The sequence below is a fragment of the Centroberyx gerrardi genome, chromosome 20 (assembly GCF_048128805.1).
Source record: "Centroberyx gerrardi isolate f3 chromosome 20, fCenGer3.hap1.cur.20231027, whole genome shotgun sequence".
In the NCBI taxonomy this organism is placed as follows: Eukaryota; Metazoa; Chordata; class Actinopteri; order Beryciformes; family Berycidae; genus Centroberyx; species Centroberyx gerrardi.
In genome coordinates this window covers 14,759,335-14,785,273 of record NC_136016.1, presented here as the reverse complement: position 1 = coordinate 14,785,273, position 25,939 = coordinate 14,759,335, and the positions used below count along the sequence as shown (strand labels likewise).

Genomic DNA, 25,939 nt, shown 5'->3' with positions numbered 1-25,939 from the left:
TGAACTTGTCTTTTGTTCCATTTAAAATCCTAGCTCCTGCATTTTGTACAAGTTGGAGACGAGAGGGACTATTGAGTGAGGCAGGAATACAGACTTGCAGTAATAGGGATAAAGGCATGGATGACTTTTCCAGATCACAAAAGGATAAAAACTGTGAAAATTTGGAAATATTTTTCAGTTGAAAGAAAAAACATCTCAAAACTCATTGGGTTTACATTGGCAGTCAGGAGGCAAGAGGATTTTTTTTAGAGTGCAAACTCTAAACAGAACAAGGGACAATCAAGGTGACCAGGGGCTTAAGAGTGGGATAATCTTATTACAGCAATCGATGACTGCTGATTGAGCTCTTCAAGGGAAGAGCAGAGTGAGACCAGACCAGGTCTACAGAGGGACATGTGAGAATTATGTGATCAGTTCATGCAAGTACAATAACAATTTAGAGCAATAAGCCTGTAAATAAACTGTTTAGATCAAAACAAACCTTATTAATGGATTTTTTTTGTTTTTGTAATTCATATATTAGCTTTCTACAGAGCCTCCTGCAGCCATCATATAAAAACGCCTTTTCCCCATGGCAGAACAATGTCCGTTCACTACAGCAAGAGATGGATTTTTTAATGGGGCAGCAAAATATACAGATACATCAAAATCACAGCACCCAATACATACATAGTGCAAGAAAACAGGAATTAAAGTTCCCCACACCTGCACACTAAAAAGCTACAGCCATGTGCATCCTAAGCCACACAGTGCCACTGCTGTTGCCATTACCAACAGCATGGCAAGGACGACTTATCAGGGCCGATTAGAGCTTTTAAAAACAGTTGGAAATTTGATATCGGTGGATGTGAGCGCCGATTACGCTTTAATGTGTTGAAAACAAATAACGACGTCCTCTAACGCTTTTTGTGGGATCTGCTTCTCAATAATTGCTTGGAGTGCTTTTGGAGTGTCAGCTCTGTATGATTGCTTTCACTGGGAGACATCACGGCATCCACCTTAAACACACTAATTGAATAGTTCATTCTATATGAACGTTTAGGTGACATGACATTTCTGCGGCCCATTAGGAAATCACACAAAATTGCAATTATTCTATTTTGATTCTGGGAAATTCATTAATAATTATAGCTACTCAATCTTAATCACTGTTATTTTGCCCATATTTCTGCTTTTAGTTACAGCACATTCTTCAGCTAATGTTCCTATCGCCTCTAATACTGCACCCCTTTCACTCGCCACTCGGTACACACACACACACACACACACACACTGTCTGCTCCTCCTGAACGCAGACTGTGAACCTTCTACACTTGCAGTGCTCTGGACTGACACTTTAGTTAGAAGCTTATTTTAATCAGTTATGTATAAAATCCCTGGACTTTCAGTGTAAAAGCCTCAACCTTAATTTATCTTTGATTTTAAAATGCTTTGTTTCTTTTGTCCTTGAGGTTAACACTAGATAGGATTAACTGTTGAATCCCGCTCTGCAGCCAAGGTCATTATGTTGACCATCTGAAAATGGGAGCTCCTGAGGTGGGAAACAAAAATATTTTGGTAATTTTGGAAGCCGTGTTTCACTTTATTTAACTGTGTAATATTTGCATTTAAAGTCTGGTCTGGGAAACACACAGTTGTAATAAGTCTGAATGCATCACTAACATGCCAGAGACTTCAGTTTAGACTGAGGAAACAAAAAAAATAAAAATAAATTAAATATCCATTAAGTGACAATCTGCAGACTTCTGTTTGAATGAACACATCCATGCATATTTGCTGCATGGCCCTACATGATGGTCTACATGTGTATCTTCTGTTTGCACTGTATGACTATAGCAGCCCATGTTGTGAGTCTGTGTGTGTCGATGTGTGTGTGTGTGCGTGCGTGTGTGTGTGTATGCACCCGTATACTGTATCCAGGTACACACTGCATTAGATACATCCGCATGTTTGTGTGTGAAACATCTCTGTGCTGCAATCTGGTGAAATGTCAGCGCCCCCTCCCTCCCCATCCCCCACAGGTTGCTTCAAAGAGGTCAGCCCTCTTTTTCCTCGGTGACATTTACAGCCGTTGCCTTTTCATCCCTTTGTCCCCTCTCAGGATCCAAGTCTTGTCACCTATCCTGAACTACAATGATTCAAATCTAATGTGTTCTCCTGTGCGGCCATATGGGAATGTACTTAGACAGCCTTGCAGGAGACCAGCTTGTAAGACAGGTAAACCGCCACGGGTACCAAGTCAAAAATGAAAGCCCTTACCCATTCAATGCATGGACATCTGGTAAAAGCTCAGCATGGTGAGATTAAGTCTGCACTAGGGATCACATGTATACAATTGGGTATATAATTGCTACTAAAAAGCTGCTAATTATTCTTATCCTATCCCCCATTCATCAATGATTTTGAAATTTACATACGGACACTGCCTAGTTTGTATTGTAACATACAAATTCTCATGTCAAATGTGTTTATTGCATAAATCCCAAATTCTGCACAAAAACTGGTTCATATGCACGCACTGCTTCATAGATCTGGCCCAAAAATAAAGACTTCACATCGGAACGCTAACAAAATCGTCCAAGAGTTCAACAACTGTCGGAGCTCCATGTTCCACTCCAATAGATGAGTGTCTCATTATTGTCTCTGCCATCTCTAGAAGCCTCATTAAGACTCATTCATTCCATGTCCTTATGTCGGATGGGGGCTTAGGAGCACTAGATGGGCTCCAGCCCAATTCCTCGCTTCCCTCATTTGAACAAGCCTCATGAGTGCATGGGCTGTTCACAAGGCTTTTCAAATTAGCAGGACACAATATTCAGTCAAGACCCAATCAGTTCACCAATGGGCTAGATCAGCTGGACCGCTTTAGTCTATCCAAAATCATACCGATTTAGGTACTGTCTCAACACAGATGAGCAATCAAAATTTCCTCTGTGAATTTTTAATTTATTATCAAAGATAATCACTGATTGTTGATAATAACCAACACATCCTGTGACAGAACTACACAAGATTGAACGTTTTTTGGCAACAGAAATGACTAGCTTCACATCAACCACTAATTGTGAGTGCAGAATACAACAGAAAAAATGGCAACTAATAAAAGCAGTGTGCAGAGCAGCAAATATGTAATTATGAATGCCATCACTATGCCTGTGTTAATGATTTGGATAAGAATGGCTTGCTATTGCATGGTAATTTCATACACAGTTAAGCAACGTGCCCCTCAGCCAATGAAAACACTCTCTCACCCTAACATTGAATATTGTGGCCATCATAGCAATCACAGTGCTGGACAATGAACATGGTCAAAGCCACGGTCAGCTGAAGAGATACACACCAGAAATGAGCCAAATTAATAGTTTAATCTCCCTTGACTCACTGTATTGTGTTTGACTAATCTGCCCAGGTGAAATGGAACCAGGTTAACAGCACATACCTGCCCACATGGCACTCAACAGGCAAAAGCAGTTTGTAACAACTGATAATGTAATAGCTGCCAGATAATTAATAACTTGTCAAAATGTAATGAAAATGCCACTCTAAATGGGTCAAAAATGTAATACAACCTATTAATGTAATAAATTCAGAGATAATGTAATAACATCACATTATTACATTAACTTGACTACTTAAAGGACTGTAATGTAATAATATTGACTAATAATGTAACAACTTGAGTTACTACATCCTTATGATTCAATATTATTTTATCAGTTGAAATTATGCCACAACCCTTATAAAGTGATAATCACTGGATATTGTAATAATGTGATGTTATTACATTATATGGTAATTTATTACACTAACATGTTTTACTACATTTTCAACCCATTTAGGAGGACATTTTATTACATTTTGACCGGTTATTACATTATACAAGAGTTATTACATTAGCAGTTGCTCCACAGCTGATCAAAAGAATTAAAATCATTTTAATTACAAATTTGTCCAGGAATGATCTGAGTAAGGTTACGATAAATGTTCAAGGCGACTTTGGTTGATGGGTTTGTCAACAGCTAGTTATTGTGCATCTGAGGCGGTGTGCCCGCTTTAAAATGGAAACCAAAATCATTAATGTCCAGTATCTCTCGAGTAAAACAAATGAAGAAAAAAGGCCACACCAAACCAAAGATAATCCCTTCTAGGAAAGGTAGATGGATTTATCTGTTGTTGTCCTTTGAGGAGCCAATGCTACGGAGACAAGATCTTGTTTTCTTGGGGATTTCAAGGTAACTTTTCAGAGGGGGATTGATTATGTCAGCCTGTCAGACACTGAGAGCTGAGCTTATTAAACTCAAGTGAGTTGGACGGAAGTTGACAAGGGGAACCAAGAAACCTATGAATTCTTCACCATTTGCATTTAACCTACATTTATAAACTAAATAAATTACATTGTATAGTGAATAAATGAGCTGCTTATTTTAAGTGTGATTCTATATGGGTCAAAATTGTATTATTATATTCAAAGATAAAGGGAACAAGCAGGTCTGGATCAACATACGAAGCCTAGTAGGATGAGACAGAGACTTGTACTAATACTCTTCAAATGAATTCATTCTATTCTTCAAAAGCAGAGTAGATGCCAATGAGAAGTCTGAAATATGAAATATGAAATATATCACTGTATAAGCCATTTCCTGATTCGAACTGTCAAGGAACCTTGAGACCATATTTTTTTCAAGTTTGCTTTCTTTTTGATTGGTATGGCCTATACATGAACCCGAAATCTTACAGTATTAAGATAGGTTTCCCCAACCCTCTGTTTCTGAAAGGATGCTGATTAACCAGAGCAGAATTTAACTTCAGCTAATCCCTGAAAAGCCTTCAAGGCCAAACCCTGAATCACTTACAATTTCTCATTTAAACTGCACCTGATGAATGAATCGAGGCATGATTCCAAGCATTATTATTTCAAAAAACCAAACTTGTCAAGGCGTTTAGAAGAGATTACAGTTTCCAGATTTGGAGCGTGGGCATGATGTTTGTGATTATAATCCTGTGAAAGATGAACTCTTACCAGATAGATAGATATATAGATAGATAAATGAATCAAGCAGAATGATGGACAAATCTTATTCCAGTCCTTCTCAAAAAACAAAAGAAGAGCAAGATAGATGACCATGTCTGAAAGTATTTTATTTTTCTTTCCTGGAATGCCAAAACTTTTCAATCGTTTGAAATTAAAAGATAAAGGTTTTTATTTATTTATTTATTTTCATCTGGCAGCTGGAGGGCAGTGACAAACAGATGATAGGAATGCCAGGAGCAGAGCGGAAAAGTGAGCAGAATTTTGATGAAGTGAGCCCATCTGCCTGCATTAATCTTTATTGACTTTAATTCTTTGGATAGGCATGATTCTGTGGCTCGGTAGCTATCGTTCATGTTTATTTTCATATATCAATTAGAGGGTATAAAAAGCAGACCCTATGATTATCAATGTCATTCCCAAAGGGGAAATGAACTGTGGGAGCTTTAATACACTTATTAGTAGACTGCAGGTCATAAGGTTGGATGTGCACCAAATTAAACTTCTGCTATTGAGGACTTCACGGCATCTACGGGGATATAGGATTCAATTTGATGGGATGGAAATGACAGTTGCTTTTACAGAAACCAGCAACCACCCCAAGCATTTTTGGTTAAGGGCACTGAAGTGAATTTGCATACATTTGCGCTCTTCCTCACTTTCCTGCCCCCTATCTTTCTTATTCTCTTTTTTTATTTCAACTGCCAATCATCTCATCTTTCACTCCTTTTCATCTCAATCTTTTCTCAACCCCCATCTTTCATGCCAACGCTGAATATTAATTTTTCATTCTATCCCCTTTTCCTCAAGTCATTCACAATATCTCTAGCAGCTTCCTTCATCTTATTTTCCCCTGGTTGACTTTAAAACTTAAATCCAGAATTTATCTGAATTATTATTATTATCTTAATTTTGGGGCATATTCACCATATGTTCTTCAGGAGTTAGGAGCTGAGTTTTGCTTAGAAATATACAACAAGGTTTTTGAAATGTTCATAATTTATCATAACTCAAAATCCAAGTCTGTAATACTCATTTACAGCATTTACAAATATTACATTACAACATTACATACGTACCTTACAGCCTTAAAATGCATGTAAAACTGTTTTGCCACTGCTTGTATCATAAATCCATGTACCAAGTGGCACTATATTTTAAAAGTGGAATAAAATCAAATCTCAACTCCTATAAATCCTGATGTAAACAAAGCCAGAAGTGGCAGCAGTGTTTTAACAGTGGAAACAATACAACATTTACAGATTGGGCCTTTAAAAGCTCCTTGTCCCTGCCTCATCTATTCCATCATCACAATCCAAAACATAGATGTCTATGTTGCCATCTTGTGCACTCAAATAATCAGAACAAGGACATAACATCTATCTAATTTGCACACAATACCATCTCGTGCACTAACTGTAGTAAATCATGGCCTCGAAATACTTTTTTTTTCCCCTCCAGCAGCCACATTATGAGTTCAGGACTAGACTTCTAAAATACAGCATCCTACAAAGTGTTACTAAGCTAATGACTAGAAAAAATGATGAATGAAAACATATGCACACACACACACACAGTTTGTTTGCACTTTGGGATGGCTGGCACTCTATTTGGGACAATTTGACTTGTTTTCCTTGATAGAACTGAATATTTCAGGAGTATGGAAGCATCATCATACTCTATCGTGGCGAGGAAGCAGATTTTCAAATACTGAGAAACCTTTGGAATAAAGTTGTCTTATGCAACCTATTGGAAAACAAATAACAGAATAAACTTGGAACTGATTAAACTGAAAGTGAACAGAAACTGGCCGTGGTCAGGTGCATCTCACATGTCAACTGAATATGTTTGATAGACTTACTTCTCTCCGCCTTGAAGCCCAGCAGGTCTGTTTGATCTTCCACACCACTGCAGCCACCAGGAGCAGCGACAGAAAGCAACTGGGGAAGAAAGAGGGAAATCAAGATCAAGCAAGCAGACTTCATAACTGCTTTCATTAGAACAATACCCATTTTATTCCATTTATTTAGCAGGCAGTCCACCCGTAAGCATTTATTTTTTGCCTGCAATAGGAGTCACTGAAGACAAACATGCAGTCTACCCAAAAGGGAGTTCCATGATACTATATTGTATGGATCAGTATTTTTAGAACATGCACCCGCTGTAATTCTCTGATTTTGGTCCTCCAACTCTCCCAAAACCCATGCTGCCACACAAAAGCTATGGTAACCGTGATCAAAAGGAACACAAATGAAATGCCCCTTCATACTTTCAACTCCACAAAGTACACAGTGTATGTTTTGTAGTATAAACAGAAAGGAAACAGGAAAAAAAAAGTGTAACAACATAAAATGAGCTGGATTCAAAGCCAGTTGTGATGCTGTAGCCATAGCCATGACAGTGTAAAATATTACTAAACCAAACTTTAAGGTAGACTTGCGTTTATTACTAGACTGGAATTAAAAGTACTACAGTTGTGCATTAGACCACATTCGCCACAAAGTGATATATTATTAGATATAGCCTTCTTCAAAACCTGCACATCATGCAGAAATAACTTACGCCTGATATTTCAAAGTCTGGCAAGGGATTGCCTTAGCCAAGCTTTTTATAGCTACAATATTTCAATGTTGCACGCTGCATCACTTCTTGATATATCCAAAGAGCTAAAATATCATTAGCTCAAATGGGATGGACCTTTTCTGGACCACTGGTATTGAAATATTCCTTTGTTATAAGTTTCATTCCAACTTCAACTTCAAAAAGACAAAACATGGGAAATGATTTGAAGAGATAACACATTCACTTCTCAATGGACTGAATATTCTAGCTGATTACTTCAATTAATAACCCAATAGTTAAATCATTCATCAAGGGAAATTCAGCATGATCCAAGAGCTCTCGGGATAAAAAATATGATTGATTGAGAGTTCCTACCTCATTATCCAAGTGACAGATGAGAATGTAATGAATATTACGTGCTAAAGAGACATTCGGCTGATTGTACTAGCTTGTCTGGTTAACGTTTTTTGGCAAACAAGCCCTTTGGTCAACTTACTATTGTGTGACAAGAAAAATGGTAGCCGTTTCATTGCTTTGTGTCTAGTATTTAGCATAAAATAGTACATATATTGATGGTCAGGCTGCTTAAGTGTTTGCATGAACCGTGGTGAAGAAAAATTCTTAAAATATGTGGCAGACAAAAGGTCAAACTTTTCACTTTCTACAAAAATGTAAGTAAAATGTGGTTAGTTTCAACTGTATATCTAATAGGTTTGGTGTCAAATAACTCTCAACTCAATCAATTCAGGCTAAATCAATAACCAATGAATTGCCGTTTCCCTAGGTGCATTCTCAAATGACTGAACTGGAAGTGAATGTGACCGCATTCCTGATTTCCAGGAACAAAGAAATTTATATCTGGATTTGAAAAGCATACTGTTAGATCAGCAATGAGCCCTTGTCTTTAGGGGCCTAGTCCAATAACCAAACTCCACCTGAGGCACATGACTTGCTCTGAGCGCCTAGGCCCATTTGTTTTATATTCAAACTTGGCTTTCCTTGAGCGTGCTGCACCTGTTGGATCCAAGAAGGTGATAACACTTCAGGGATGCAGCTTCTCCAACACATCAACAGTTAAAGCAAAGAGGAGGCTACCTAGCAAAAAAGGAGGGGAGTGTTGAGTGATGGGAAACTGCATCTGAGAAGATATGAGCATATTGGTAAACATCTCCTTGTGTGGAATTAATTTTAGGGCGCACACAAGAAGATGGGAACCCTTTCATGCTTTTATAGGGACTTGCACCATCTTAGACACTTTTGAAGATAATGGGAAAGCGAAAGGGGGAGGAGGTTACGAGGGCTAGAATGAGATTATCATTGTGGCAGAAGTGACAAAAATCCCCAGACAGATGTTTGGCTTTCATCGTCTGTATTTTAGACGGTAAACAAGCTTAAATCCCCTTTGCTGCTCCATCTGCCTCTGCTGTTAATAATAAAACAGTTGTGCAATTACAAAGGTTGTCACTCCCTAAGGTAGTGAATGGCAAAAATAAAATTCTTCGCACACAAGACACACTACTTTCCTGCAAGGAGTTTCGGAAATGGCACAGGTTCACTTGTAGATCTAGGAATAGTAGATGTTAACATTCACTCTCCCAGCAGTGCAGATTCAGAACGTAAAAAAAACATACTCATGACATGCAGATCCTTATTATTGTACAGCACCGAGTAAAATGTCACTCAGAGCAGAGAACTGTCACAGTGCAGCTGGATATCAAGTCTGAGGCTGCAGTACTAACAAATCCAATGATAACCACTGAGCACAATTTTCCATCATCACTATAGCAGTGCCGCATTTCCACCGCAGACAAATGTTCCAAATAGCAGAAATATGATATACCGTGTAAATGCGAATAAAAGAATGCCAATGAGAAATCTTTTTTTCCCTTGGGACTTTGTCCTTGTCTTGTTGGAACATTTTTGTTTCATTAGAACTTGGGCATGAGTCTCGATTCCTTCAAGTTTCCTATGTAGGAAAGGCGATTGTGCCTAAGAATTGGTCTAAAAATAATACTGACCAGTCAAAAGACACATTTTTGCGCATCAGAGCACAATTAAGCGAATTAAGGATGACAAATCATCCATTGTGAGGCATTTTGCAGAGTATGGACACACTACCTCAGACCTTTCCTTTTTCAAAATCAAACAAATCAGATGTTTAAGAGAGAGATAAGCGAGAGAGGGGGGAGTATCAACAATGTATCATTGAGGGGAAGAATGTAAATGGATGACTTGAAAATGTTACATTGCCAGGGCAGGAATGAAGAGCTTTCTTTGCAATGTTTTCTGTGAGAAGTTGCATGTAACTGCTCTGTGTAGGTCATGAATGATATTGTATACATTCCCTGGAAATATTATGAGCTTCAAGTTTTTATGACAATTGTAGTGGTATAAGAATGAGTCAAATGCTGCTGTTCCTGATGTATAGAGGCTCTGAATTTCTGTCTCTAGCTTCAATAATTTTACAAGTTCTAAATAGGACATACTGTATGACACACTGCTACTTCCTATGGTTGATGTCAGTGCCTGATGCCAACTGACATCTGGTGTGTGTATTCACTGAATATTCTCTCTATATATACTGTGATGGCTCTGCTGGTGATACTCTGGGTTAGGGTTATAGTCACTGAGAATGATGTCTGTATGGTATTTCTGCACTTTGCACTTTATATTTAGAGCATCTGCAATGAAAAACAAAAATAAATATGACTCTTTCCTAATATTCAGCAGTGTGAGGTTTTTTCGGTACCTGCTAATTTTACCTCAAGTTTCCTATGATTTTTTTTTAAATTCTTTTTATCCTTTATTCATTCTTTTTTGCATTATCTATCTCCTATCAAATGCCTGCCTGTCATCTTTCAAAACCTTGAACAGATGCGAGTTGGAAGATTTTCACCTTGGAAAAAATCCTTGGCTGCAGAACCTTCAGTCAGTCTGATTCAAAAACTCATCAAATATAAATTTTGCTGATAGCGTGCAACACTGCCTCGAGTGTATAGGCTGCATCATGTGTACATTTTGAATAGTAAATAAATCGTATACCAAACTTAAAAGATTTTTAAACTAGTCGTGGTCTGGGAAAAAGACTTGACATTCTGGTCTTAGTCTCGAATGCCTTTGGCCTTTGTCTTGACTTGGTCCTTTCTTGATCTTGTATTGGACTCAACTCTGTTTTTCGGTGATCTTTCTATTACAAGCTCCTTTCTCCAACCTCAAGGCTATAGTATCACAGAAAAAAATAAATCAATAAAATGTAGGCCTGCTCTGGTTTCTAGCGTCAGCATGCCTTAAACTTTGATCTGAGTAGCTTTGTGAATATGTTCCTTAAGAGAACTCTAAATAAGAAAAGAAACAAGTATTTGCCTTTTTAGGACCAAGATAAAAAGTGAATTGTGAATTTGTCAGTTGTGATGACAAAAGGAACATGTTGGGTTAGATGTACAAGCACAAAATCTAAAGATACATTAGTGTAAAACAGTTATTCTGAAAGTTACTATGTGATTATACTAGATAAATGTGTAATAAAGCTGTTGTAATGCTGAGAGTTCAGTTTTGCACATGCACATGTATGCACACACACTGACACCACATGTCCACGTGTGCATACGCTCCCACACTCACGCACACTCCCACATAGACACACACATACACACACACACATACAGACGACAGGAGTGAACTTGAGTTGGATTTTGTTAATTAGTATCAATTAGATAGATCAACCTGGGTTTCCACTACAAGCATTTAAGTCAAGTCACTTAAAGAAAAGCCTCTCCACCCCCCTCCGGCACTAAAAGGCTCCCTGCCAGAAAATGCTACATTAACGATGTTTACTATCTACATTAAAACCCACTTAGCTATGGGGTGTTTACAACACAAGCACAAAGTTCCACCCCAGCTGTGTTCCCCAAGGAGGTGAGATAGAGGCAGGGAATGGGCAACAAATGCAGAGAAACCATTTGAAATGCCTGAACGCTTCAAGCAGCAGGACTGCTTAATAGGTATGTTATTGATTCACTGCCCATGTACCTTGACAGCTGTATTTGATATCCACAGCATCAAATCAGAGTTTCTATAGCACTTAATCAGAACATAGCAAACAAGCAGCTTCTACCTGGATTAAGACTGGAGTATTATTGTGCAGTAAATATAGTCAACAAAGTGACCAAATTGCAGCTAAATATAGTCAACGAAGTGACCAAAATGCAGGTAAATATAGTCAACGAAGTGACCAAAATGCAGGTAAATATAGTCAACAAAGTGATGAAAATGCAGGTAAATATAGTCAACGAAGTGATGAAAATGCAGGTAAATATAGTCAACGAAGTGACCAAAATGCAGGTAAATATAGTCAACGAAGTGACCAAAATGCAGGTAAATATAGTCAACGAAGTGACTAAAATGCATGTAAATATAGTCAACGAAGTGACCAAAATGCATGGTAGATGGGGAAAGAACTGGGTGTATGACAGGCTAGTAGTAAAACAACACAGACAGATATCTGTGTATGGAGTAGAGAAAGGAAGAATAGGGGAAAACAGAACTTGTTTGCAGTCATAGTGTCGTTTTATTCACTCCCTATCTATCATGCAAGGAGGAGTAGAAACCCTGTGGGGTGATTTGACATTTTGTCATCAGGCTGATTACGTTTCCTGCAGTCTCATCCCCCCCTCCACCCCCCACTCCCAACACACACGCACTACTGCTTGTGACAGCATCAGGGCCTTCCACTTCTTTGTTGACTTTATAGGTCAGTGAGAGCTGGAGAACAAGAAAACACACAATGACTCTAAAGAGGAAAACAATTAGTATAAACTGCGCAGTGGAAAAGAAAAAAAAAAAAATACAACCCAAATCATACAAATGGAATTAGACACAGAAAATTAGGCGAGTAAATAGGGAACAAAATGACACAAAGGAAGCTGGTTAAATCTGTTATGGAAAACACTCATTTTAATCCCATTGGTTTTAGAAAGCACAAGCCACTGTGAGAATTGAGCAAATGGATTTTAGAGATTGAGCGTAATGGTTTAGTTAAAACGAGTTGATGTTTTTCAAACACTGCTCAAACGCCATTCCCCAGTGGAAGGAGTTAGTGTTTAGTGTAATAACCTATAAATTCAGCTCAGTAAATACATATTTCCTGCTGTTTTGTTCAAAACAGAAAGTGTATATAACAAAAAAAGGAATGCTTTAGCCTGAAACGGGTTGTGGATAGACTTAATTTGCCATAACGTGAAAGAAAGCAATGTGATTCTAGTACGCAAATATATATAAGAGCTAGAAGGTGGCTGTTATATGTAGCCTATTGGGTATGTGCATGTGAAGTAGTGTAGTATACTGTATACATGAGGAGATAGAACATAACAGAACAAAACTTAAATCGCTCCAAGGGGAATGAGTCTTGCATGTAAAGAGACCCAGCAGTGCATAAAAACATAGGACATACAGCGCTCATTAGGCAAAAACCCTATTCATTGCATAAATTATGCAACGGTTAAGCAATTACTACACTCGCTACACCACTGACAGGACATGTTGACATTCCAAAAATACAGCAATCAAATGTACAGTCCGGAAACATGACATTACCCTTTACAGCAAAACTGGAAAATCAAAAGTCGACCAAATCTGGTTCTCCATACGTTTGTGTATAATAATTTAAAGTAGAAAAAAATGAAAAGGTATTTCGAGAAATATAGTGTTGTTGAGTCTTCTTGTCTTAAATTAAATTATCTGAGAAATGATCTTCTATTCAGTATAAGGAAAGTAGAGGAGGTAGAGATTTAGAAACTAGATAGCTGTGTTATCATAATTTCTAAAAGATTACAAAATGTGAGATCCCAGTTCTTTTATAATTATTCATTTTATAATTATTCTGCAATCAAAAGACACTTTATTAGAGACTTGACTGATTGCACAAATGAATCAATATCTGTAAATGTTGAAATAGTAAAATTAACCGGCTGTGAAGTGCAGTACTTCTAAAGTGCCTCTTGTTGTATGTCCTCAATGTAAATTTTGCTTCTAGGTACTATTTGATTCTTATTTTGCAGATTTTGTTGAATGATAAACTTTTCATTATTTGCTTTGATACCATCAAAAAACAATGATGAATGGTTTCATCCTCAACAAAATATAAGTAACATCTCCCAAGCTGTATATACAAAAACTGTGCTACAAGAGCACTTTGGTGTTAACAGGTAGAGTCATAGTGTTAAAGTCATAGTGTGTTGATTTTAAAAACCTCATGCATACCCGAGCACCGAAACACTAGCACACCTGTTATTGTTAAAGGACCAGAAACTGTACTGTCCCTAGTTGTGTCCTGTGCCTGTGTTGTGGTCACCTTAGGTCAAATATTTCCCTGTGCAAATGATGTGAGTAGCTGTCAGTCGCATTTAAAGTAAAAACCGTCTCCTTCTCTCCTTTCCTTCCAAGAATTCCAGAATCGGGCTATTCAACTGTAATTTGATCCGATGGAGGCAGGTAATAAGTGATTGTGTGACAGCTTTTCGGGAAAGCTTATTGTGGACTGCAAGTGATGGGCATTTGCCTTGGGCTAGGCCTATCTTTCTCTCTCATCCTGACAGGTACATAGATAATTTGTTAGCCCATGGGCTACTTTGGACAACACACCTTTAACTAAAATGCACATGTGCGTGCACACACACACACACACACACACACACTGCTATGTGCACAATGGCTTCTGGGTCTCTAAATTACATTAACTGCACAGACAAATTTGAACACCAACACACATGCATGCACTCACATGTCCCCTGGCCTTTGTCACTGCCTATCAGCGTTGGCTATGAAAATTATTGTTCCCACCAGTGACACTGATCTAATCATTAACACCAACCCTGAGACAAGTGAAAAAATGAACCATTAGCATTTTTTTCATGTGTTTCTACTCCATATCTAACCATTCAATTCAGCTTTGCCTAGCTAAAGCTCTTTTAGCTCAGTTTTATATCGGCCAAAATACAAGATCATTCATTTTAACCTGCCCACTGTGCCAAGGCTTGCAGTAAAGGCAGCTGAAAAAAAATGCTAACAGCAATCACCATCATATATTTAAGTGGTACCATTTGTTATGGATGAGAATGGCTAGGTACAGTAGCACAGCGGACATAACTACAGTCACCAAAGCTTTGTGAGGGAACCCCTTGGAAAAGAGGCTAAAGTTAATGTTAATGGTGATCAACGTAATTTCCTGTCTTTTGAGGCTTTTCAAAAATGCTAACATCCATCTTAAAGGTTTTGTTATTATTATACTCCAGTGCTGATAACTCATGCAGGCTTCGCTGTGCTTTTCGAGACAATTCAATTGACTCTTTCTAGGCTTTAAACATTTCAATGGGCTTCAGTAGAATGAGGAAAAATTTGGGGCCCAGCTCTCTGGATGACTGATCGCAGAGAGCCATCATATCTCAAATGCTTAAGCCATCTCTCTTGATGACACAGAGCAATGAGCACCTATTTAAATGATCACTGGCAGTTCATTTACAAATAAAGGAGGAAAGCACTGCCTTGAAGACACAAGAAGCAATTACATATACTCTGTGGAAGGGAGGGATAGAAGGTGGTGGGGTTTAGCTGGGTCAAATTATGAATAAGAATTAGCTCCTTGACTGCTGAACACTTGCAATGGCACAAGCAAACGTTCGGTGCAAAACTGAAAAAGATTTAATTAACATGTACGTTTGAGTTATACATATATTTTACTCACTCACCTGAAAAATGTCACAAAGAACTGGACAAGGTCCATTATACTGTTGTGCTGGGAGAAGGCAATCTGTGAGAAAAAGGAGAAAATAAAGAGAAAGAGAAACCTTAGGACCAGACAAATACCAGGACATTAATATTATAAGCTAATATGTATCTACATTTTACAACCAGCCTAATACCAACATTGGCACACATCAAAATACTTCTAAAACTGAGCATCAGAGCTTTCTGTCACCCCAAATTTTCTTAGAAACATGAAATTTGATATGAAAAATCTCCTTTCTGTAAATATTGACATTAATTTCACACCCCAATTTTCAGTTTCATTTTTTAATATACCACTGTGCTTAAACAGACGCAAATATATATTTTTTTCGTTATAGATGGATACAAAGTTGTCAGATGATGAATAGCACCATTTTAGAAATATTCCCAGGACTGCAGCTGTGACAGGTTTAATATTAAGAAAGAAACAGACAAACCACAAAAATGGTAAAACAGGTTGTAAATGAAACCAAACCTAAAGTGACAACCAAACCAACATGCTCTGAATGACTTCATGGCATGTAGCTGTGCAGACTATATTTGCCTGTGCGTCTGTGTTCATATGACAGAGTGACGATGGAGTTTGTCACAGTATGTCCATTTCCTGTGTGTGTGTGTGTGTGTGTGTGTGTGTGTGTGAGATGCAAGGAGACTGGGAAAGGGCACTCAGCTTAACCCCGGTGCACTTTCACTCTATTCTGACTGAGCTCCCCAGTTGAACTGCGACACTGTGAAGGGGTTAACATGGCATGGCGTAGACAGGTCAACTTCGCGTTAAGAGCAGACTGGACCAGCTAAAGGTCATTTCCAAGAATCTCTAGAGAAGCTGCTATATAAGATTCTGCCTGTAAAACCAGCTCACTGTTTGGATGCAGAGAAACGTGACAGAGACAGGGCAGAAAGTGCCTTTTTGTGTCTGTCAAAGAAGACAGACTAATATCATGGCATTCATTTGAGCAAATTAAGCAAATGGTGTGAAGCGGGAACTGTAGTGCATCACAAATGTCTCCAATATAGAACATCCAAAAAGTGAGTCACATGCACAATAATGCATTTAATGACATTTCCAGTTAATGTTGGATTATCATCTGAAATACCCCAAAAATGTACCACATTATATAAAACTGAAAATTAGAAGTATATCAATCTATGGATAGACTTAGAGGATTTGAGATGACTCAAATATGTCCAACCTATTGATCAGCACAGATTTATTAAAATTAAATAATTTGTCATTTCTTACAATTCCAGTAGGAATCGTTTTTTAAAAGCTCAATAGAAAATAAAAAAACAAAAAACAAAAAATTTTTTGAAATGCAGATGACATCATCAGGCACTTTGGGACCGTTGATAAACAAGTTATCCAGGACAAGCTATTTGCTGTTGTGGTGAATAATATGATAGCTGATTAGCTTATCCACGTCTGAAAGGCAAAATGGCCAACGGATAATGGGTCAGAAATATGGTTTATCTTCATTAAAAGAGGGATTACGCACAATCCTGACAGCTAAATCATATTTGATAGGCCACATCATAGTGCCGCGTCGTTATCTAAATGCGTGGGGCGCTCTGCCCTCAAAACATCAACATTGGCAAACGTACACAAACACAATGTCTCCGGCAAGCACAGCAGTCTACAGCTCCTGGTTGATGGCAGGTAGTGTGGCATTCAAGCACATAAATCGTTGAAACAGCACAGAGGCACCGTTTTCCCAATGCAAGTCATTACAGAAAAAGAAGCAAGGTTTTGATGAAAAGAGTTGTTTTTGGGAACCTTGTCTAGAATCAACAAGTTACAGGTTTTGACAAAGGAACATTTTTAGAAGGCTGGAAGTTTGCGGTGACCAGGTGACAAATATGTGCACGGTTAAGGTTATGTGTGTGATAACTCTCATTGGTAGCCGGCAGGAGAGTTTCTTCACTGGACTGCTCTTCCTTATTGGCAACTTCATTGTCCTCACAAACTTTCGCCAAACATGCTCTTCACCTTTGACTTTCTCAACCTTTTTAAGTACAAGATGAGACGCACTGATCTGAGATGAGATGCTCAGCGACATTGCTAACATGATTCAAAAGCACACATGACTTTGCTGCCTTTTTAATAACTGGGCCAATTCTATTTAGCGCTAGCACTCGTGTTTTCCATGTAATACGGGGTCAAAGCAATAGGTTCGGGGTTAATTCCATTTCAATTCATCAACCTCAGCAGATCAATGGAATCAGTTGAGAAAGTTCTTTCTAGTCTGCTACGAAGCGGTGTCAATACAAAAAATGGGCTTTCATTCTATTGAGCAGTCCTCTAAACAACAATTTCATCTCATCACACTGAGAGAGACGACACACAATGGTGTCACAGAAAAATCTTGGCTGAACATGAGGCGCTTCATTGTGAGACTACACTACAGAGCTATCGATATTCAGCTGCTTCCATTTGCCCCACCAAAATGCCCCTACCACCTCTATCCACTTTCCACTGTTCCCTTTATGGATCCGGGCCTTAAACATGAGGCTGCGTGCGCATATGTGCAGTCTCAAATTCTGCTTTATCTCATCCAGATCTACGCTCTCACTCCTCACATCATAAACGCAAGCATGGCAAGAGAGACCTTATCCTGTTACAGAAGCTATTGGATTTAACAGCTCAGGCTAGTCCGCAGTAAATATGTGACTGTTGGCTAGGAAATCTAATAGAAAACTATTACTGGGCCACCTCCACAGATGGACTGACCCCAAAGATATTACTCTGGCATGGTACACTCATCTACCATGTGAATGGGGAGGGGGGAAAACAAATATAAAAATCAATATTTGGCAGCGGGCTAGTTCGCTAAAAAGATATTGTACTCCATCACCAGATAATGATAATTATAACTTTTATATTGATCACACTTTTCAGTAAAAGCAAATTCAATTTTTGATAGAAGGAAAGGATTTTTTTAGGGAGAGCGGGCATTGCTGCTAGGGAAACACTGGCTGTAGTCATTAATTAATCAATAATAAATCCATATGAATAACATCAACTGGATTCTGGCACTGATCCAATAGTATTTTTCCTATTGCAAAGCTAAACAGCTGTGGTTTATGGTGTAAAATCATTTTCTAACACCGTCTGCGAGGCATTTGCCAAAAATCTTTACTTTAAAATGGATTTGAAATAAAGTGGCGTTTACTGAGTTGCAGCTGGTTAGTTATCAGTCTGCTTGTCTAGATGTGAGAGTTTGGGCAGAGAACAGATCTGTGCATCAATATCACAGCTCAAACAGCGCTGCCTTTCTGAAGGCCTCTGCATCCCAAAGAAAGACTAATGTCCTGTGCTTTTCCCCCTCCAACTTCAATGTTTTCCCCACTTCAAATCACTGCACATCACTCTCAAACTGTCACTTTATAGCAGTCATGTTTGCTGTGTGGCAGAGACGGGGATATATCACTCCTTAGGCCCCATTTCACTTTTATGGCTCGTAAGACTAAACCATGAATATTTTTGTCAAGTGTTTCGACGTTTTAGCGCAAATCCAAATAACTAATAGCGATTGCTGCATTTTTAAGGATCATTAAGCATTTTCCACGGTGATGTATGTGTGCCCCGTCCACCACATTATGGCGTCAATCTCCTCCATTCAGAAGGAGGGGTAGGAAAGGTTAAATGGTGCTTTGCTTTTGCCCGCTGAAAAACAGCTGTGCACCTATGCACGTTAACCATCGCTCATTAAACCTGTAATTATAATAAAGTGCACTTTAAATCACCCTGAGCAACAATGGAACTCTGCGTCTTCAAAGAGGGCTGATCCTGCTCTCTCTATAGAGCACCTCACGTTGGAAAATGGGAGGTTGTTAGATGTTAACACACGCATTTTCCAATCAGCAATTTAAAAAACAAGCATAACACAATACAGCACAAAGAAAAGACGACGTGATTCTGTTGCCTTACATGTGTAAGTCGTAGGTGACAAGAAGAGTCCTTACCTGGATCTTGATGGGCCATGAGAAGTTGCTGACGTAGACGTAAAAAGTAATGTTGGGGTTGCTTCTGAAGGTGAACTTCTCACAGGAGAAACTGTCTCTGTATTCCTTGATGTTGGTTTTGGACACGATGGGCACCTCCTCTCCAGAGATGGTTCCAGCTGTTGGGGGGAAACAGTTCACATTCAACACGTTGCCATGTGGTGCTCAGAGCGCTCACCTAGATAGGCGGATGGAACTGGATCTGGGAGAAAATATTATGAATCCATTCGAATTAATGGGTTTATCAAGCCATTTGGGACAGCAGGAAGGCGCAAAGCTGTCATAAACAATTATCTGATTAGGTCTTTAGTGCATCAAAATTCTTTTTATTTGACCTTTAAAGTGTGGAGTGTGGAGTTTTTCTTGTGCAATTACACATGCCTGCCATATTTTGTTTTATACTAAATATAAAAAGGGATCGGGAGAAAAGAACAGCTGTAAAGAGGGACTAAAGTGCTGCTATCCATTTAATAACTGGGTCATGTTCGCGTATTAACCATTTCAATCCATATCACCATCTTGATCACCATGATCAGCTAATGTGTTCAGTACATTTGTGACTCCCCAAAGACCTAAAATTCTGCAATATCAGCACTTGGTCATATAACATGCAGTGTGCATCGGTCTGCATTGATCAACTGATATTTAGTAGTAGTATTCGTCTTGTGTCTACTTATGTTCACTACTCTTTCCAAATGTTATTAGGCAGCCAGGACCGTGGCCAGACAGCCTACTGTTTATGTACGTGCTCCTTATATCTTTCTTTCTTTTGACAAAAACTGCCTTCCCATGAACGAAAATTCACAAAACTGTCTAGAGTATTCCAGTCCAGTCCGAAACACATATTGTTACATGGGGCCAGTCTTCATGATGGTGGTGTTATAGCGACCGTCCAAAGTTTAAAACTTCAAACATTCATTAAAATTCACTGATCTCCACAACATATTACATCCAACTAGATTATCATTATGACCATCATCCAGGTTATCTGTGATAAAAATGTTAGAATGTTTGATGAAACTATATAGAGGATATATGCAAATGAGTGAGCAGAGAATTATATTGCAGACTGCCATTTTTAAAAAATAACTTCAGTCTATTTTTAAATCTTTTCACTGCCTCCAGCTTCCACAGTAATGGTGGCAAAACATTTTCTTGGACATGAAGACCACCAGGGACCCTCAAAATGCTCCAGCTTTTTATACCCTGCACTCATAAAGGCATACTGTGAAAAACATGTGGAATCATTCCCTAGCTGGCTCAATAAATGTGTGGCCTGCCTATGATGAGAAAGATTGTGAGATTGAGACCTGGGTAGTGCAACAATAATGTGACACTACTACAGCTACGTGTTCTGGCTGGTTATGTAAAGGTTAAAAAGGCATTATTTAAGCACAACAGATTTCATTTGATCCTCCTTTTTTTCCCCTCATAATTAAACGGCTAAGCTGTTCCTGGCCGCCATATTGCTGCTAGCAGCTATAATTTCACTTTGGCTCTGTGTACCTATCCACCAGAGCCCAGAACTGCTGCTAATCTCAAATGAAGCCTTGGCTGATGCTATATTTTCATTATTATTTAATCCTCATTTAGGTACATATTTCAATATCTGATGAAATTTGATAGCAAGATTTAATGTCAAGCTAAATCTTTAGAAAGCTGAGAAAGTTGAGAACATAACAATATATTCTGTAAGAGTGGATGCACAGCAAAGCACTTGCCAAGAGGAATACAGAAGAAATATAAATGTAATGCATGTTTCTTAAAATTCAATACGGCCAAGGCTGAAGTATCAATTTTAGAGAGAATGCTATTTAAATGTCTCTTACTATCCATAAAGAAAAAGATAAAAATTTAAAGCAATTCCAAAACTCTTGAAAAAGTCTATTGTCCATCTATCTAAATGTTTCAAGCTATTTCTTATTCTTCCTCAAGTCAGTGGGTCCTCAACATCGACATTCCAACCCACAGCTCTGAAACAAAAGAATTGAAAATGACAGCTTGAGTGTGGCTTCGTGAGCACGTTTATCTTAATTGAAATCACTCCCCCCGCCCCCAAAGACGCTTCATGCTCTTGTCGATTGTGAAGGGGCCCCCGCTCCTTCTGAGACACAATATCTTTGCGGGTGAACGGGGACCCAACTTCAAATATTAATGACAGAGCTCAGAAAAGGTTGAGGTGGCGTAGAGGAGCACAGGAGGTTAACCTGTTTTAGTGGTTGGAAAATGTCAGTGTTGTGGGGATAGAGGAAAGTGGCAGCTGACTTTTGAGAGGAAGGGAGGGCTCGCAGGAGATAAATATTGGCACTGGAGGACTGCAGTGTCCTTGGGTGTCTTTCCTCTGGGGACCTCAGATATCCACTCACCAGTGGCACATACAGTACAATACAAACTGAGGGAATACATATATCTGACTACTGAATATATGATTAGCTTAATAAAAAACAAAAATGGGGCGTCCTGGTGGCTCAGTGGTCTAAGACATGTACCATGTAAAACCTATAGGTTTTAAATCCGGCCTGAGACCTTTGTCACATGTTACCCCTCTCTCTCTCTCTCTCACAATCTTTCCTGTCTATCTCTACTCGGAACTGTCAAATAGAGGTAAAAATGCAAAAAAAAGAATAAATTCATTGATTAATAAAAAAAAAAAAACAAGGAAGCTAAAAACTACATTCAAAGACATTCCAAGTGACAGCATTTTCACAGACTAATGGGTGAATTTAAGACACAGTGAGAAGAGGTAAAGAAAAACTGATTAACGCACTGGTTGTATTCTCAGTTTTGCCAAGTGTCAATTGACCAATGCAGAAACAAAAATAGAGAGGGTAATTTCTTCTACACTATAATTAAACTACAGAGGTCAAAGGTCAAGTACCTGTTGATCCCACCGACCAGGTGATGTTGAGGTTGAAGTTGTTGGATGCGTTGATAGACATGTCCAAGTTCTTGTTGGCCTTCAAAAGGAGAACATAAGGTTACTTTAGGCTAAATATTCATTTATAGACTCAGAGCTGACAAGACAGATAAACTACGGAGCAATCGAAGCCAGAGCGAAAAGAACAATCATTGAACAATTACCGCAGAGTCTGCAACTATCTGGACATCATTGTTAACCCCTAGGAGAGCAGATTCAGTGTTTCATGGGGGACAGAAATCTTATTTAAATCTTTCAGAAAAGATTGTTCCCATTTCACGTGGAACTCATCTTTTACTGTAGATCTTAAAATACAACAGATTTCCATCTGTCGCCTGTTCTAGTATATAGGTCTATTTTATCTCATCATTAGTATGTCTGATGAAGGTCTGTACAAGTGTTACATTTATAACTGTACAATAAAAGAGGAGCTGCTATTTGAGAGAGTGCTATGCCTATGTCACCCCTACGAACTTAAGACTCATTTAAGGAAGCCCTTTATTGACCATGAACTCTCCCCCCATAGTTACCTGTTCAGGTGACGCCATGAAGTTGATGGCTGTGTAGTGATGGTCGTCTTCCTGGATGAGACTGAAGGTGAACTGATAGTCGATCAGGAGATTGTCTGTTCAGGAAGTTACACAGGAAACAATGGGTCAGTCACTTCTACCAAAACCAGGAAATAAGCAATGTTTTATGAATCATGCTTCTTGTCTGTTGTTGAACATGTTCCTCATGATTATGGCTCTGAGTGTGGTATCAGGTATTACTACTACAACAATAAGGAGACAGACACAGACATCCCAAGTTGACAAGTACTGATTTCATGAGATTTTAGGGATGATTCAGGGAGAGACACACTGTTCAAACCACAACCTGAGTTGCCAAAAACTGTCACAAGAATTAAAATAATATGATAAAGAATTAAAGTCTAATTTTGACTATTATTACAAGGTGATCAATTAAGTATCACATTATTCATAAATTGTGAATTGTCATGTATTCATTCATTACCATTATTAACTTAGCAAAAATGTATTTACATGTACAAGTCAAATATTGTGAATATGTACAAAATATAAATTGGCAAAATAAACTCTGGATTGTATCATTATCCCATTTTGTGTCACAGATGGGTTTGTTTTTCTTCTTTTCATCGTGTATAAAAAGTGCCATTGTTAATTTGAATTTTCCGTATAAAAGTCAATTTTCTTCTTTCCTGGCAACCACAGTTTGTGTGTGTTTGCTTGAGTGACTCTGTATGCATTGGGCTATCAAATGGTACTGACTGCATGAACAGTTTAGAAGAGAAACGGAAGTGAGCACAAAAACACCAACTACAGAGAGAACTCAACTAATACACTCATTGAGGCAGCTTGATATCTTCACTATGAGCATGACGTGTTAATACTATTAAGAGACTACTCAATGGCTCTTTAAACTGTGAGGAGTATCATTTTATAATATCGCATATAAGGCATTAAAATCAGAGTTTAAGAGGCAAGTCCCTGTGGTGTGCAGAGGTTAAAACAATGTTTAGTTCCCGTCTTCCCTCATTAAGATGGGTGTCAGGCTGTGGCATTTCAAAGGGACAAAGCCTTGGCAAGGGGACTGTTGTCTGTACTGCTGTCTGTACTGCTGTGGTGGACGGGGGTTCATAACAAATCACTCAGCACTGCAGTACAGTGAAGGACACTGCAGTCACACATGCAAATAAACGCAGAAACATGCATGAGGTTCCTTTGGCCTTTTGAATCTTTTACCTTGACGTATACGGCTTGTACTTCTCACTCTGGGCAAACTAACATTTAGCCAACTTCTCAGATGAATGAGTGAGTGAGTGAGTGAGTGTGTGAGTGAGTAGACAAGTGGAGGATTTTGACTCCTCCGTCTCCTTGATTAGCCCAATCACTCACTCCTTCTGATGCACTTGACATTTTCACGACAAGTCATTCTGTTACCACACAAGTGCCCCTGGTGCAAAAGTGCCAAAGTGCTCCATCTGCCCTGAGCAGAAGAGTGGAAGTGTAGAAGTTTGTGGGAAAAAAACCTGGAGCGGACATATATAACTACTTGACTAATCAATCTAATTGAGTCATTCGCCTACTAGGGTGTGTGGAAGGCAGTGAGAGTGGCAAGAGGGAGGAAATGGATGAATTGACTGACTAACTGTAGATTCTTTGATACTACTATCTGGAGGATACATACGAATTCACAAAACTTTTTTCCCCTGATCTGTTTGGATAAGTTGGATCTGAAAGGCTCCTGGCAGCTCCTAAAAAAAGACCCGCTTTTAATGACATTTAAGTTACTTTTTGCTTTGCTAAATACAGCCATAATGCTACATATGAGATCTGAGAGAGAAAGGGAGAGAGAGAAGAGCAGAGACGGTGTGAGTGTGTGTGTGTGAGTGTGTGTGTATGAGCTGTCTCTCCAGTAAGTAGCTGTCCGATGGAGAATTACTCACAGTAACAGGTTCCTCTGAGTGGATTGCCAAGGTAACGGTTTTCTGAGTCACATCTGCAATGAGGAAAACAGAGAAGGAGTGAACAAGATGAAGAAGAGCACTAACAGATTGATAGCAAGAATGCTTCTTATCAGGAGCTGTGCGTGCCAAGTGCCAGCGCATTAGCTCCTGCTGTTGGCGCCTCATCAAGTCTCTTAGTTCTGACAAAGAGGAAATAATCTGTTATTTTGTAAAAGTTAATTAGAATTTTCTGCATTTTTTATTTTTTGTTTATCACGCCAACACAGTGATCCGCAGCAAACTTTACGAATCACCTGAAGGGTCAGAGCACAGAACCAGCTGGGATGCAGCATCTCAGGTGCAACTTTACTGTTCAATAAAGTTATGAACCAAGTTTTATCCCTCAAGTCCTTGGAGCAAACTAAACTAACACAGGTGGATATTTGTGTTAAATAAATAATCCTACATAGAAATAGCCCTACTTCACCACTCAAGGTGGATTCATTTCAAGGGATGGATCTCCAAGACATATTCGAATTTCAAGGTGATACGGCGCCAGTGAGCGGCCAATGACCAGTGGTTTAATTTGCCTTCTCTATAAAAAGTCAGCAGCAGGCAATGTATAATTTCAAAGCCTTCCTCCAGTGACCTCACAAACAATTAGAAAAATTTCAGTAACTGATTACTGACAATAGAAAAATTGCACAACTGAACCTCATTTTTTCTGGGATTGTAACTGGTTGAGATGAAGTTATATTACTTTTGGAGATGGACTGTTTTCAGAGAACTTTAAAGATTTGGATGGGGTGATGATGTCACTGGCAGAGGTCTGAGTATATTAGGTCAAAATATTGATACTGGTTTAATAGCAGTAGAATATCATGAGAAGGCTACAGCACAATACTGAGATTGTATTATGGATTGAGATTAACGTCTTGCTTTTGGTATATTCCTTTTGTACAATGTTTAGTGTGCTGTATGAACTGTAGACATTTTCTCTTCCTTTTGAGTGTTTTCCACATGCACAAGGATGAGGAGCAGAAGCTTATGTAACTGAACTATAGATTGATAACACACCAGTCTACCAGATCATTTTAGAGAGCAAAGCATATGATCACTTTGAAAATTGTGTGTATGGAGCCATTGAAAATCCATTAAATCAGACTTTTACTTTCATTTG

General features: G+C 38.7%; 1 protein-coding gene across 2 annotated transcripts in view; it reads right to left on the bottom strand.

Annotated features, from left to right (window-relative positions):
* Positions 1-25,939, bottom strand: part of atrnl1b (attractin-like 1b) — a 91,876-nt gene that overhangs the window by 24,949 nt on the left and 40,988 nt on the right. The window contains exons 21-26 of one of the 2 annotated variants that reach the window (XM_071920302.2): positions 24,760-24,812; positions 22,823-22,917; positions 22,254-22,332; positions 19,337-19,494; positions 15,334-15,395; positions 6,891-6,969 (exon numbers count right to left, since the gene is read on the bottom strand). In XM_071920302.2, the coding sequence (XP_071776403.1) occupies positions 6,891-6,969; positions 15,334-15,395; positions 19,337-19,494; positions 22,254-22,332; positions 22,823-22,917; positions 24,760-24,812 (526 nt within the window). Of the gene's footprint in view, positions 1-6,890; positions 6,970-15,333; positions 15,396-19,336; positions 19,495-21,267; positions 21,349-22,253; positions 22,333-22,822; positions 22,918-24,759; positions 24,813-25,939 lie in introns of those variants that run through there. The other variant, XM_071920304.2, reaches the window with a different exon arrangement.